Source organism: Schistocerca gregaria, chromosome 9, assembly GCF_023897955.1.
Source record: "Schistocerca gregaria isolate iqSchGreg1 chromosome 9, iqSchGreg1.2, whole genome shotgun sequence".
NCBI classification, from domain to species: domain Eukaryota; kingdom Metazoa; phylum Arthropoda; class Insecta; order Orthoptera; family Acrididae; genus Schistocerca; species Schistocerca gregaria.
In genome coordinates, this window is record NC_064928.1 from 81511811 (window position 1) to 81528521 (window position 16711).

A 16711-nucleotide genomic window follows, 5' to 3' on the forward strand; every position below is an offset into this window, starting at 1 on the left:
GTCGACATTGTGCACGGAGTCGTTTGTAACTGATACAGTTCGCCATTGTATGGTGGCGTTGGAAGGTGCGTAAAGCACGTCGCCGAGCACGAATAGCGTTGCTGGATGCCGTAGTCCACCAGGGGACTGCGACTCTAGGTGGAAAAGAGGAAGTGCGAGGGATGGAATATTCAGCAGCAGTGAGAATAACGTCCGTGACGTATACGACCTGACTATCGCAGCTGGAGAAGTTTTGATCATGGAAGGTCGCCAGGGATGTCAATAGCCCCCAGTCAGTTTTGGAGATGTTCCAGCTAGTGGAACGTGGAGAAGGAGTGTGATGCAGGACATGGATTACGCAGGGGAAATGGTCTCTCGAATATGTGTCAGACAGAGCATACCACTCGAACCGATGTGCAAGTTAGATAGTGGATATTGAGAGGTCCAAGTGGGAATAGTTATGCGTTGCGTCCGAAAGGAAGGTAGGTGCACCGCTAATTAAGGAGACTAGTCTTATTACGGTTTTAGGGCGCAAAACTGCTACGGTCATTTGCGCCCGGTCTGTGACTTAGGGAAAGGTAAAAAACGAAACGGGAAACCAGCAGCAATTTGAACGAAACTCAAAAAATTGGAGAAACTAAAAACAGAAGGAAAGTTTAAAAAAACAGCTATTCAAGGGGGTTGGTTATCCCCAAAAAGAGCATCAAATGACTGACGACAGCTCACTGGCGCTAATACTCGAGAACGCGATAGGCTGAGCGCGTGTCATCTGCTAAAATGGAAGATATTTCAGGCGACAGCTGTAGACGGGCGCGTAACGGAGTAAAATAGGGGCACTCAAGTAAAAGGTGTCTTACCGTCCACAGCTGACAGCAGTGGGGACAGAGTGGGGAAGGATCGCCACTTAAAGCATGTGTATGGCTAAAAAGACAGTGCACTATCGGGAGTCTAGTTAAAATTACCTCCTCCCGACGACGCGTTCGGGAGGAAGAGGCACAAGCACAGGGAAGAGCTTTCACGTCCCGCAATTTATTATTGGGAAGTGTCGACCAATGTGCGTGCCATAAAAGAACAACACGAAGACATAACACTCCGTAGATAGACGAAGGGAATCGTGTGAATAGCTGGCCGAAGAAGAGAGACCGCAGCCTTGGCCGCCTTATTACCACAGATACCAACGTATCCTGGGATCCAGAGGAACGCCACAGAGACGCCCCCCAAGTGGAGCAAGTGTAGGCAGTCCTGAATCCGGTGGACCAGAGGGTGGACAGGGTATAGAACTTGAGACTGAAAGGAGAGCTGAGAAAATCTGAACAGATAACATACTGTATCCGCAGATTGTGACGGATGTATTGGACAGCCTGAAGAACAGTGTAAAGCTCTGCAGTATAAACCGAACACTGGTCAGGAAGCCGCAATCGATTTGGGGTTTCGCCAACAATATAGGCACTCCCTACACCGCCATCAGTGTAAATATATGTGGCTTCCTTCATTTTTGCACATAGAGCAGCAAATGTGCAACGATAAACAAGTGAAGGGGTACCATCCTTGGGAAACTGAGAAAGGTCACGGAGCAGGCAGGTCCAGGGATGGAGCCAAGGTGGTGCTGTACTCCAAGTTGTCAAGAAAGTTTTAGGAAAGCGGAAGGAAAGGGAATAGAGCAGTTGACGGAAGCGGACTCCCGGTGGTAGTAGGGAGGAAGGGCGGCTTGTATACCCTAAATCCAAGGAGGCGTCGAAAAAATGTCATGGGCCGGGTTAGCAGGCATGGAAGACATGGCTAGCGTAACGACTCAGGACAGCTCGCCGATTGTACAGCGGAGATTCAGCAGTCTCAGCATAAAGGCTTTCCACAGGGCTGGTGTAAAAAGCTCCAGACACTAAACGTAATCGACGGTGGTGGACAGAGTCGAGACGCCGAAGCAGAGGAGTAAACTATGCTTCCATAGTCCAATTTCGAGCGCACTAAGGCGCTGTAGAGGCGGAGAAGGACCACTCAGTCCGCTCCCCAGGAGGTACCATTAAGGACACGAAGGGTGCTGAGGGATCGCAGACAGAGAGCTGAAAGATAGGGGACGTGGGAGGACTAGCAGTTTTCTGTCAAACATAAGACCCAAAAATTTAGCGACGTCCGAAAAAGGAAGGTTGACAGGTCCTAGATGTAAGGAAGGTGCAAGAAACTACGTACGACGCCAAAAATTAAACTGTCTTATTGAGAGAAAAGCGGAAGGCTGTTTCGATGCTCGAAGAGTGGAGGCGATCGAGACATCCTTGAAGATGTCGTTCAAGAAGGCTGGTCCGTTGAGAGCTGTAGTAGATCACAAAATCGTCCACAAAGAGGGAGCCCGAGACATCAGGAAGGAGACAATCCATAATTGTATTTATGGCAATAGCAAACATTACAACACTTAACACAGAGCCCTGGGGTACCCCGTTTTCTTGGGAGAAAATACGGGAGAGAGTAGTGTTCACCCGCACTAAATGTGCGCTCTGTCAAATTCACGAAGAAAAATGGGCAGCCGACCTTGAAAGCCCCAACAGAACAGTGTGCGGAGGATGCCTGTCCTCCAACAGGTATCGTATGCTCTCTCCAGATCAAGAATATTGATACTGTTTGGCGTTTCCGGAGAAAATTCTTTATAAGTGGGGAGAGCAACAAGATGGTCAACTGCAGAACGATGCTTTCGGAAACCGCATTAGGCAGGTGTTTAAGACTGCGGGACTCCAGCCACCAAGCTAAACGGCAATTCACCATACGTTCCAAAACCTTACATAAACTACTGATGAGAGAAAGGGGGGCGATAGCTATAGGGGAGATTTTTGTCCTTTCCAGGTTTCGGAACAGGAACGACGATAGCTTCCCGCCATCGTCTGGGAAAAGTACTGTCGGTCCAAATTCGATTATAACGGCGAAGGAGGTAACGCAGACTATGGTTTGATAAATCCAGCAACATTTGGATGTGGATACCATCCGGTCCTAGGGTGGAGGAGCGAGAAGAAGAGTGTGCATGTTGGAGTTCCCGCATGGAGGAAACAGTATTAGTATTTTAGTTTTCGCGATTTTGAGGAGAAAGCAAGAGGTTCCACTTCCGCTGCACGTTTCTTCGGGAACAAACTCTGGCGGGTAATTTGAAGAGCTCGAAATCTCAGGAAAGGGTTAACCTAATGAGTTAGAAATCGCGACAGGGTCCACTAATGTATCACGCGCGACAGTGAGCCCAGAGACGGGAGAAACTAGGCGCGCCAGATAACCGCCCAATCCGACTCCAAACGTCCGAGGAGGGAGTGAAGGAGTTAAATGAGCTAGTAAAGAATTTCCAGCTTGCCTTCTTGCTATCGCGGATGACGCGACGGCATCGCGCACGGACTGCTTATAGCGGATACAGTTAGCCAAAGTATGATGGTGTCTGAAAACGCGAATAGCACGTCGCCGCTGACGTATTGCGTCACGGCATGGCTCGTTCCCCCAAGGAACTGGGGTGGGCGCCAGGGCACTTCGGAGGTGCGAGGTATTTAACGTTCCGCAGCTGTAAGAATAACGTCTAATATGTGTGACGTCATCGTCGACGCTAGGAAAGTGAGTCAGTCATCGAATGTCGCTAGAGACGAATAGTGTCCAATCGGCTTGGGCAAACTTCCAGTGTCGCGGGCATATATATATATAGCAGTTGCGGCTGCAATCTAAGGACACATGGAAAGTGGTCACTCTAGAGTATCAGCAAGGGCGAACCATTCGAAGCGCCGAGCTAGTGGAACAGTACCGACCGAAAGGTCGAAATGAAATTTGTCGTGGAAGCAGACAAAAATGTAGGGTCCCCAGTGTTGAGGCAAACAAGATCCACTTGGTGGAAGACGTCTAGCAATACCGAGCCACGCAGACAAGGATGTGGAGATTGCCAAAGCCGGTGGTGGGCATTGAAGTCCCCAAACAGCGAATAGGGAGGTGGAAGCTGACCAAGGAGATGGAGATCAGCTCGTGCCATTGGTGTGGACGATGGAATGTATACAGTACAAAGAGAGAAGGTGTATCCAGAAAGAAAAAGACGGACAGCGACAGCTTGGAAGGAAGTGTTAAAGGGATTGGGTAACAATGGAGGGTGTCATGGAGAAGAATCATGAGTCCTCAATGTGCTGGAGTGCCTTCAACGGAGGGGGGATCAAATCGGAGTGACTGAAAATGGGGGAAAACAAAGCAGTCGTGGGGATGCAGCGTTGTTTCCTGAAGACAGTAGGTGACCGGCGAGTAGGATCGTAAAAGGATCGACAACTCATCCCGATTGGCTAGAAAGCTACGGATAATGGACATAGGGTGGACATAAAATGGAAGAAATAACTAAGGTTACTGTCAACTCAACAACTGCCCAGAGCTTGCGACCGACAACGGGGAACAGCATTCAGCCGAAGGCAGAATACCCTGATCCATAGGTTGTTCAGGAGCAGCTCCTGCCAACAGCGATCGGCCGGGAGAAAGGGAAGAAAAGAGGCAGAGGTGAGGGGGGGGGGCGAAGATGGGGGATGGGGAAGGATGTGGAAAAGTAAGAACGCAGCCCAGAAAGGAAGGAGGGCCACATTAACTCTGAGTCCTGTGCTTGCTATGCACGTATCCACAATAGAGTTGTGAACCCCCTAGTGGGGGGGGGGGGGGGGCGCAGACTAGATTGGGATGGTTGAAAAGGTCTACCAAGATGGAGCCTCGCGGGCACGATGCTGGAGAGCCCCAAAGGGGATGGTGGGCACTACAGTGTCCAACCAACAAAAATGGTGTAGGAAGCTGAGCAGCCAGTTGTATCATGTCTGCCATAGTAAAAGCAGACGATGGAGATTAAACAGTAAAAATGGAAAATGTGAAAGTTGGGAGAGTAATTCGGACGACAACTGCCTGCAGATCTGTGTGCCAATGTGATTGGATAGTAGCAGACATCATCCCGAACCAGCAACATAGCCCCTTCATGAGCCAGAATACCTGCCACAGAGCGTAGGTCAAAACACACAGAGGTATAGTGTGCCAGGTCAATATGACAGCATGGGCGTAACTTCGTTTCTTGGAGACCTACGCCAAGTGGACAGTGCATTCGAAGGAGCAATTTTACTTCCTCTCGGTTAGACCAAATGTCATTAAAAGAAAAAGAAGAAACAAGAAAGGATCACCTCAATGGCCACTGAGGGCCTGGCTTCGAGGGGGGAGCACTGCTGCTACAATCTATAGGTGGTTAGTCATTGTCCATCAACTCAACAGTTGTGTCTGCCAGCTTCCTGAGGTGGCCAGGAGGGGCAGCTTCCTCCGCCAGTGAAAGGCCACCAGCGGTGGCAGTCTGGCGAAACTGAAGATGGCCGGGGACGCCAACAGCTGTGTGACGCAGGAGGAAACGCACCTCGGCGGAGATGGAAAACTTTATGAGCCTTCTTTGAAAAATTATGTTTTGTTGACAGGGCAGTTTATGTCTGAAGTTTGTATACACAAGAAATCTTCACGTGTATATTTTTGGAGGTCCGAGCATCTGATTTAGAGGACCTCATCTTAGCAGTAGTAAGTAGATGACAATTGAGCCTTAGGGTTAGTGGCAGGAAAAGGAGACGATCGGGCGACCTTAGCACTGGCCGATCTGACGACCTAATCGCTAGATGTTAGATCGCATGTCTTTGTAGCTACCTCGCTGGTAGACCGAGGAGAGGCGAGAACACTACCGTTTTGACCTGCCAGAAGCACAGTGGGCATTCTGGTATTGAATAAGTTGCGAGCAGCCAAGGTAGACACCTTTCACTCGCATTTCCTGTATACTTTTCTCATCTTTGTAGACGGGGCAGTCGCTAGAGGAGTCAGCATGGTCGCCTATACAGTTAATGCAATGAGGGGACGGAGGTGGACAGTCACCCTCAGGGGCACCCCTGGCCCAGGTAATGCATTTAGCCGCACTTTAACAAGACTGCCATGTATGGTTAAAACGCTGACATTGGGAACACCTTGTAGGGCTGGGTACATACGGCTGAACAGAAATGATCTCATAACCCGCTTTAATTCGTGAAGGCAATTGCAGATTGTCGAATGTCAGGAATATGGTTCAGGTTGGTATGAGGTCCTTGTCAACCCTTTTCAGGACCCAATGGACGGCCGACACCCCCTGACCAAAGAGGAAAGACAGGATATCACTTAGTCCGTCGAGTGACCTGGTATACACCATTCCACACAACGAGTTCAAGCTGCAGTGGGCTTCCACCCATCCAGGAAATGTGTGTAAGAGAGGGGCTCGAAGTAATTTTTGAGCCTGGAAGGCGCTCTGTGTCCAACAGCAAGGTACCATTGTGCAACCAAGTACCAGGTTTCACTGGTCCTACAATTGCATCCACACCGTTCTGAATGACGAAAGGTTTGACTTGAGAAATCATGACCGTCACATCTTGTGACAAAAAACTTCGGTGTTGGTGGTATAATTTTCGGAACAGGAGTTTCATCTAGCTTTCTTTTTTGGGCAGAGGACAGGGAAGAAGAGAAATCCATTGCAGATGAATCCCCATGATTACAAGCGTCTCCAATGGCGCGCTCCTTCCTTGTGGGGGCCCTCTTGAGGGCACTCCCGCCTTAGGTGATTGTTCACACCTCAGGTCACAACTCCCGAGAAGTGGAGACCGGGACCAATCGGCATGTTTGGAAGGTACCAGCTCAGATATCACCCCTCCCTGGGCCTGGCCCTTACCAGGGGGTACATACGTGTCCTACCTGTTTACCTGGGTCGGGGAATTACGCATTACCTCGTCACCAGCTATGTGTGGGAATGCGTGGGTCGGCCTTCAGAAACGCACAGGGAGGGAGGAAAGAAAGAGAAAGCAAGGAACAAAGAAAAGCAAAGGAAAGAAGTGAGGTCTCAAGCGCCGCAGCGGAGGAGAGGGTAAAGAGAAGAGGCAAGGAAAAGGACAAAAGAAGAACAGACTTTCCAGCATAGAAAGCGAAGAAGAGACTGTCTTACAGTTACAAGCATCTGTCTCTGGGCATAGGCACGAAACATACTCCCAGAGGGGGGAGGAGAAGGGGAAGGGAAGAGGTGGAGGTGGGCGAGGATGAGGGACAGAGAAGGATGTGGAAAAAGAGGAAAGAGCCGCATTATCTCCAGGTCCCGTGCTCACCATGCACGTATCCACATAAGATTTGTGGACCCCCTGGGGGCAGCACAACCATGTGTTAGCCACATATGGGCAATGCGGAGCCAGCAGAGGACGACTGATTCCCTGTGAGAGGCCTGCATGGACGACTTCTACACATTTATAGTCTCCTTAATGAGATGCAATTTGTTGTGCATGCTGTTATGCCATTCTGTCTCCCAAAGCCGAAAAACCCTGCAGTGCAAGACAGAACGCAGGTCAGCTTCTGAGACGCCTATCTCCAGAAGCAGTTTCCGCTTCACTTGTTTGGCCAGCCTGTCGGCAAGTTCACTGCAGGGGATTCTGACATGTGCTGGGATCCACACGAACACCACAGAATGATGGGACTGTTCCAAGGCACAGATGGACTCCTGAATGGACGCTACCAGAGGGTGGCGAGGGTAGCACTGGTCGATATCTTGTTGGCTGCTCAACAAGTCAGTATACAGGAGAAATGACACCAGGGCATGAGCGGATGTACTGAAGAGCACGAGAGATTGCCGCCAGCACTGCAGTGAGAACACTGCAGCCAAATGGCAAGAAGTGCTGCTCAATATGTCCCCATGAATATATGCTAAGCCTACATCACCATCAGCCGTTGAGCCATCGGTGTAAACCACTTCACAGCCCCGGAACACTTCAAGAAACGAGAGGAAGTGACAGCTGAGAGCAGAAGGGTTAACGTAGTCCTTAGTACCATGCAGAAGGTCCAGGCGAAGCTGCAGTCAAGGCGCACACCATGGAGATATACGTGAACGGACCGCAAGGAGAGATGGTTAAGGGAAGGACTCCAGTTTGGAGAGAAGGGACCACGCGCGAACCATTATCATTAGCCCCAATCTGAGCCACCAATGCAGTAGATGAACTGCCACATGTGGGAAAATGGGATGGTAATTCGGATGCTCACGGCAACTATGAATGTGTGCTGCGTAGCTGACAAGCAGTTGCACACACCTGATCTGCAGTGGAGGGATTCCAGCCTCCACCACAAAGCTGGTCACCGGACTGGTCCTAAAAGCTCCTGTCACTAATCTGACAGTGATTTGCAGGGTCGAGTACATCCAATGCTGAAAGCGCTACTGAACCATAAACCAATCTCCCAAAGACAATTCGGGATTGGACAAGGGCTCTGCAGAGCTGCAGCAGTGTACAGCGATCTGCACCCCAATTGGTGTTGCTCAGGCAATGGACGGCATTGAGATGCTGCCAGCACTTCTGCTTAAGCTGACGAAGATGAGAGAGCCAAGTCAATCAAGCATCGAAAACGAGTCCTAGGAATTGATATGTCTCCACTACAGTGAGCGGATCGTCATTAAGGTAAAGTGCGGATTCCAGATAAACAGTACGACGGCGACAAGTGCATGACACACGACTTTGCGGCTGAACACTGGAAACCGTGGGCTAGAGCCCATGACTGCCTTACAGATGGCTTCCTGGAGGCGCCGCTCAGCAACAACAGTACTGGAGAAGCAGTACAAAACGGGGAAGTCGTCTGCATACAGAGAAGGTGCGACAGAGGGCCTGACTGCTGCTGCTGCTAGACCATTAATGGCCACTAAAAAGAGAGACTCAATACAGAGCCCTGCAGGAATCCATTCTAATTATGGTTGGAGCTATGGGAGTCCTACTTTGACACGGAAAGTAAAGAGCGACAGAAAGTCGCTGATAAAAATACGGAGTGGTCACTGGAGACACCACTCATACAATGTGGTAATGATATGTCGCTAAGTCGTGTCGTATACTTTATGTAAGTCAAAAAAGACAAATCAGGTGTTGCTGTCTGGAAAAGGCACACTCGATGGAAACACGATTATTAGTGGTAGAGCGACCCTAGCGGAAGCCGCCCTGACATGGAGCCTGCAAGCCACGTGACTCCAGGACCTAACCCAACCGCCGACATACCATACGTAGCTTACAAAGAACGTTGGTAACGCTGATGGGCGGACAGCTATCCGCATCAAGCGGGATTTCACCAGGTTTGAGCACCAGAATTATGGTGCTCTCCCGCTATTGCGATGGAAAGACGCCATCACACCAGAGCAGGTTGAAGATGACGAGAAGATGTCACTTGTAGTCAGACGGGAGATGTTTGATCATTTGTCTGTGGATCCGATCAGGCCCAGGAGCTGTGTCAGGGCAATGTGCAAGGGTACTGAGGAGCTCCCACTCTAAATGGGGCGTTATAGGATTCACTGCAGCGTGTAGTGAAAGAGGATGTTCCTTCCAACCGCCGTTTGAGTGTGCAAAAGGCTGGGGGTAATTCCCTGACAGAGGCCCGAGCAAAGTGCTCGGCAGTCGCACATGCATCGGTACGGAACTCGCCATTTGTGTTAACACTGGGGGACAGCTGTCTGGTCCTGGTACCCAAAAAGACGTTTTATCTTTGCCCATACTTGAGAAGGCGACATGCGGCACCCAATGGTGGAGATGTATTATCTCTCCCAACACTTCACCCATTGTTTGATAAAGTAGTGAACCCAGGCACAGAGCCATTTAAAGGCTACGAGATGTTCCAGGCAAGGTGCCACTCTAGAGCTCGCCGACACTCCTTAATTGCTTCAGCGACTTCCGGCGACCACCAACGGACTGCCTTACGCCTCGGGCATCCTTAAGATTGAGGGATCGTGTTTTCTGCTGCTCAACCATCACATCGGTTTGGGGGGAGATTTAGCAGTGACAGCAGAGGTGGAAGTTCCCTAGTCCACCTTGTTCAGAAGTCCATCTGGGCAGGTGTCCATGGGCCTGACGCTGAGGCAGTGACAGGTAGATGGGGAAGTGGTCACTACCACACAGGTCATGTGCTCTACAGTGGATAGATGGGAGAAGTCCTGGGCTGCCAATTGATAAATCAATGGCCGAGTAACTACTGTGAGCCACACAAATGCATGGCGGTCCCAGTATTTAGAGGCAGAGGAACTGCGACACTGAAGTTTTGACATTTCTGCCTTGGCCAATAAGCATAGCACAGGCATTAAAATCTAGCAAATGTAGGAAAGGTAGGAAAGGTTCAGGGAGCTGCAGCTAATACATTCAGGGGTACTGCGCCATCTGGAAGAAGATATACACTGCAGAGAGTTATTTCCTGCGTCGTCATTCTGACATCCACAGCTTTAAGAGGGGTTTGAAGGGACATATGTTCACTACAGAGTTTAGGACATGAACGCAAACTCCACTTTATAGCAGGTGTAAAACTTAACAGCTGCTGTAGCTCAGCCAGGCCGCAATTCCACAGGAGGATGACATGGTGAGACTGGGAAGGCATGGAACATTTAGTGAGGCTGTTTACACATCAGTAACCTGCTGTCACCGATTTATTGCCTGAGCAGTCTATATCCATTGTGTGAGGGTCTGGCGAGATCTAGGTCCTCAGCAGACACCAAAATCTACACCCCATTCTCAGCCAGAGCTTGTAGGTAGCGGTGGTGTGGGTGCCACCGCAATTTCCTTGATCTTAGGGGTTTTCTTTTTGGATTTCTCTCGCTGCTCCTTGGGTTTCCCTGGCTGGGAGGACTTCACTGGCTCAGTCTCAGAGACATAAGATGAGCATGAAGCCCTACAACCAGCTGGTAGGTGTCCTCTTTCCCAATAGCAGAAACCTGGGAAGGGAGTGACTCAAGCGATAGAAGCCGAAGAAGACTTACACTTCTCCACCTTAGAAGTGGAGACGGACATCCCTGATGGTTGAGGAAGGGAGGGGGTTGCTCCCGAAATGGGTGGTGCAGGAGCAACAGAGGGAAATGCTGCCCAACATCAAGGGGGCAGGTGTAGTCTTCTGGCTCAGAGGTGACCTGGGTTGCTAGAGCTGATGGTGCCACAACTGTTGCAGCGGTGGCGTAAGACCATGTCATACACACAGAATGCAAGCATTCAAATTATCTTAGCCTCAGTGTAGGTCAGTGTCTTATTCCATGATTTTCCTTTCTTTCTGGAGAACCCTAGTCAGGCAAAAAAGGCGAATAGTGCTCTCTGCAGTTGGCACAGATTGAGTATTGGGATGTAATGGGCGCCCCCAATCTCGGCACGTGACGCTGGAAGTACAGCAGGACGACATATGGCAAAACTTCCAGCACTTAAAGCACCGCATCGTCGTGATCACTTAGACTGCTGGTATTTCACCACCAGCATGAGATAGACTACATTTCATCGCGTGTCATCCACCCTGATGCCACCCACTCCCACCAGGGGTCTCACCACAGGTGCCACCCAGCTGCAGGAAAGGCCACCTGGCAGGATGGCCATTGCTTGGAGTCCCAATGCCTCAGAGCGATGGGCATCAACCCCTTGGCATATGTGGGGAGCACAGTAGAGCTATCCCAGTGTGGTCAGGGGGCTACAACCAATAGGGTACATGGCAGCCCCACCACAAAGGACTGGCTACCGTGCTGGATATCAGATGAAAAGAAGTCCATGGTCATTGTTGACACAGAAAGCGACATTGCACAGTGCATGGTGGAAAACGCACCCAGGAAGGTGTCCTCGCCCATGAGATGGAGAATGGGCAGGACTGCAATGCGACAATGAGAAAATGGGCTCAAGATCTTAATACACGATGGACACGATGCACCTTTTAAGGCGCCCTTCTGAAATTGGCTCACTCTTGGGGAAAACTGAAGAATGGAGTTCAAACCCTACAAGGGACCGTCACAAAGGCCGAAACGTGTGAAACTCCTTTTAGTCGCCTCGTACAACAGGCAGGAATACCTTGGGCCTATTCTAACCCCCAGACCAGTAGGAGCGCAATTTTTTCAGAATAAATAATTTACAGTATCAAGCTTTAATTCTTTCTAGAATAATCCCAATAGGAATGATTGGTCTGATGTGCCAAACTGATGTGAAGTAGTGCCACAGCACAATACTTCGTTTTACATACATGTCTAGGTGTTGATTGACTATGACTCATGTGAAGCATTTGTAGGCGTGTTTCAGAAACATTAGGCAATCACATGTACACACACTGTATTACGTACAACATGGGAGTTTCTAAGGGGGGGGGGGGGGGGGACAGAACCACGTCAGAATGTAGATGGTCGTAAGCTGGGTAGGAGACATTTAGAGATGGGGAATGATCGTTTTCTCTTCTCCTTACCTAGTTTCTGCTGCTTTCTCCCCATTACGCAACCATGTGCCGGGGTCCATTACAGCTGCAGTCTCCGCATTGTCCTTAGTGTCTTCCATTCAGGACGAATCTGAAACATAGCATCACTCAGTATTTATATGCCTTATTTCATGTATAAGCCAAAGGCAGATGTGTTTGAAACAACAGCTACTAAATTTTAATACTCTGCGTGATAGAAGTAAGCCACAGATTGTGTAAACTAACAACTTTAGTGTTATTCGTTGAAGAAAGACAAACATTCCTGGTGCTGAATTAGAGTGCTGCATTTTAGAACGAGAGCCTGCAGCAGAACCACTGATTGACGAACTTTCTGAACTGAATTTTTTTTTGTACTTAGGCAACTTTTCTTCAAATCAACGTCCACGTACTTTGATAAAAGCCTGTAAGATCTAACGAGAATGTGGATTCGAAGCCAGTAACTAAGTTTTTAATAAAAGAAATCTAAACTCAATATTGGCTGGTTGCTGCTTTGCAGTATCAGCATACTATTGCATATTGGTTTTCATTTCCTTCTTCACAATAATGTACAATATGTGACAACATGAGCTGTTGTCTGAAAGTATCATTTCAGGATATTACAGTTGGAGCTACCCTGTGGGAAACGCTATCTGCCACAAGCAGAAACACACTGTACCGTTGGCAGCATGGAGGTGTTCCTGCTCATGAGTCATAGCAAGGTAGAGATTAACACAGAACAAAGACAACTGTATATTATTCAATGACAAAGATATTCTGAGTAGGTTCCCTGTAAACAATTTAAGCCAACAGCTATTTATTCCGACACAGCAATGCTACCATTTCAGGGCTAATTTAACTTTTTAGGATAACGTCATTACAGAAACAGATAAAAGCGGTGGAGAGCTAGTACAGCGGTTCTTATCTTTCTACATGAATTTCGAGTTGAAAATCCTTGCCAAATAGGATCTATGGGGATACTGAAAGTATACAAGAACATGATCATAGGTTTAACTCTTGTCAGCATTACAGAAATGACGACAAACCTAAACCTGTAGCAAGGGATGTCTAGACAAGGTTAGACTACAGGGTGCACTGAGGCATATTAGCTGTCAAACAATTGGAACACACACTTGCCGAGCTCAGCACCCCCTGTCACGTTCTGGATTAGTGGTTTGCTGAGCTTGCATGTAGATACAGAAGCCACACTGATCTACACTCAAGATATATCCTTGTTTAAAACAATTCCATTGATTTCTATGTGAAATAACTGAAATTTAAAACGATTGCTTACCTCTCACTCACTTGAAAGAACATGATTTAATTTTAAGATAGAGGCAAATTTTACAGTTTTGGTTATTTTTAAGTCACTGTATGTATGTGTATGTTTTGTTGTGCTTAGTGAACCTATCTGCTCTTTCTCAGCTATTCTGTGTGTCTGAATTTACATTTTAACTGATACATAGGAAATTTAGTGCAAACCATCATATGCCTTCATGGGTGTGAAAGACTATAATATGAACCAATGGAAAAATGTTCCTGTCAGAGGGAAAAAAAATGTGAATACGTTCCTCTGTGAAAGACTGACGAAAGTGGGGAACCAGCTGCTTCAATCCTAATTCCGCCCTCACAAATTTTGGCATATGAACATATTCTCACTCTGAACACTATTTCGAAATCCTTTTACTCCGACAGGTAAGATTTCATGCCTTACCATCTCCCTCTTAATGTCTCCCACTGTCTTCCTCCTGTTGATTTACAGTGTATTACACTGGCACTGTTTCGTCTCATGCGGTTGCCTTTTCTTTTCCTAGCCCAATGCCACTGCCTAGAACACCTCTCAACAGGGAGGGGGGGATTCTGATTTTGCTCCTATACCCAAGGGTTTAAAATCTTGGTACAAAAAGCTGAGAGGGTCGAGATACCAAGCTAACACCTTACATGCTTCCATTATCATCCACCTCTCCTTCCTCACTAACATTGTCTACTCTCTTCTATGATAACTCCTAGTCTCCTTCAGCACAAAATAGCATTTATGTGTAAGCATTCCAAAATTTTTGTGGGCAGTGGAAATAGGCTTGATGCAACTCGTTTCCTGCTTTTCTGCCAATCTTTGAAAGATGGAAATATTCGCCTCTTTCATGCCCCCACAGAAGCAGTTTTTCGCCAATTCCCTTCTTTTTCCTGCTACAGCTGGGTGCACTGCTTATATAAAACAAAATCTATGTGCCAGTAACCCTCTGATTTATTTATATACCTTGACATTTTAACAAGTACGTATGAAGTACAGTTGACACAATAGCGTAATGTGGATGCATTAAGTTGTTCTGAAAGCAGTGCTGATATTCAAGACAATAAAAGCGGTTTAAAAGCTGTGAGGTATCTGGCGAAGTTAACCTTGCATTACTGAGCAACTGTTTCACCAGGTATCCAGCCTAGCTTACACACACACACACACACACACACACACACACACACACACACACACACACACACACACACACACACACACACACGTAATTATTATTTAAATTCCCTTAAAAGGAGACTTAAAATAAAAAAAAGGAGACTTAAAATAAAAAAAAGGAGACTTAAAATAAAAAAAAGGAGACTTAAAATAAAAAAAAGGAGACTTAAAATAAAAAAAAGGAGACTTAAAATAAAAAAAAGGAGACTTAAAATAAAAAAAAAGGAGACTTAAAATAAAAAAAAAGGAGACTTAAAATAAAAAAAAAGGAGACTTAAAATAAAAAAAAAGGAGACTTAAAATAAAAAAAAAGGAGACTTAAAATAAAAAAAAAGGAGACTTAAAATAAAAAAAAAGGAGACTTAAAATAAAAAAAAAGGAGACTTAAAATAAAAAAAAAGGAGACTTAAAATAAAAAAAAAGGAGACTTAAAATAAAAAAAAAGGAGACTTAAAATAAAAAAAAAGGAGACTTAAAATAAAATAAAAAAAAAGGAGACTTAAAATAAAATAAAAAAAAAGGAGACTTAAAATAAAATAAAAAAAAAGGAGACTTAAAATAAAATAAAAAAAAAGGAGACTTAAAATAAAATAAAAAAAAGGAGACTTAAAATAAAATAAAAAAAAGGAGACTTAAAATAAAATAAAAAAAAGGAGACTTAAAATAAAATAAAAAAAAGGAGACTTAAAATAAAATAAAAAAAAAGGAGACTTAAAATAAAATAAAAAAAAAGGAGACTTAAAATAAAATAAAAAAAAGGAGACTTAAAATAAAATAAAAAAAAAGGAGACTTAAAATAAAATAAAAAAAAGGAGACTTAAAATAAAATAAAAAAAAAGGAGACTTAAAATAAAATAAAAAAAAAGGAGACTTAAAATAAAATAAAAAAAAGGAGACTTAAAATAAAATAAAAAAAAGGAGACTTAAAATAAAATAAAAAAAAAGGAGACTTAAAATAAAATAAAAAAAAAAGGAGACTTAAAATAAAATAAAAAAAAAAGGAGACTTAAAATAAAATAAAAAAAAAGGAGACTTAAAATAAAATAAAAAAAAAAGGAGACTTAAAATAAAATAAAAAAAAAAGGAGACTTAAAATAAAATAAAAAAAAAGGAGACTTAAAATAAAATAAAAAAAAAAGGAGACTTAAAATAAAATAAAAAAAAAAGGAGACTTAAAATAAAATAAAAAAAAAAGGAGACTTTAAATAAAATAAAAAAAAAGGAGACTTTAAATAAAATAAAAAAAAAGGAGACTTTAAATAAAATAAAAAAAAAGGAGACTTTAAATAAAATAAAAAAAAAGGAGACTTTAAATAAAATAAAAAAAAAGGAGACTTTAAATAAAATAAAAAAAAAGGAGACTTTAAATAAAATAAAAAAAGGAGACTTTAAATAAAATAAAAAAAGGAGACTTTAAATAAAATAAAAAAAAGGAGACTTTAAATAAAATAAAAAAAAGGAGACTTTAAATAAAATAAAAAAAAGGAGACTTTAAATAAAATAAAAAAAGGAGACTTTAAATAAAATAAAAAAAGGAGACTTTAAATAAAATAAAAAAAGGAGACTTTAAATAAAATAAAAAAAGGAGACTTTAAATAAAATAAAAAAAGGAGACTTTAAATAAAATAAAAAAAGGAGACTTTAAATAAAATAAAAAAAGGAGACTTTAAATAAAATAAAAAAAGGAGACTTTAAATAAAATAAAAAAAGGAGACTTTAAATAAAATAAAAAAAGGAGACTTTAAATAAAATAAAAAAAGGAGACTTTAAATAAAATAAAAAAAGGAGACTTTAAATAAAATAAAAAAAGGAGACTTTAAATAAAATAAAAAAAGGAGACTTTAAATAAAATAAAAAAAGGAGACTTTAAATAAAATAAAAAAAGGAGACTTTAAATAAAATAAAAAAAGGAGACTTTAAATAAAATAAAAAAAGGAGACTTTAAATAAAATAAAAAAAGGAGACTTTAAATAAAATAAAAAAAGGAGACTTTAAATAAAATAAAAAAAGGAGACTTTAAATAAAATAAAAAAAGGAGACTTTAAATAAAATAAAAAAAGG

At 44.3% G+C, this 16711-nt stretch overlaps 1 protein-coding gene across 1 annotated transcript in view; it reads right to left on the reverse strand.

Annotated features, from left to right (window-relative positions):
• LOC126291869 (ankyrin repeat domain-containing protein 2-like) overlaps positions 1–16711 on the reverse strand; it is an 80598-nt gene that overhangs the window by 27333 nt on the left and 36554 nt on the right. The window contains exon 2 of the mRNA XM_049985590.1: positions 12199–12298. Coding sequence (XP_049841547.1) covers positions 12199–12287 — 89 coding nt within the window. The 5' untranslated portion in view covers positions 12288–12298. The remainder of the gene's footprint in view (positions 1–12198; positions 12299–16711) is intronic.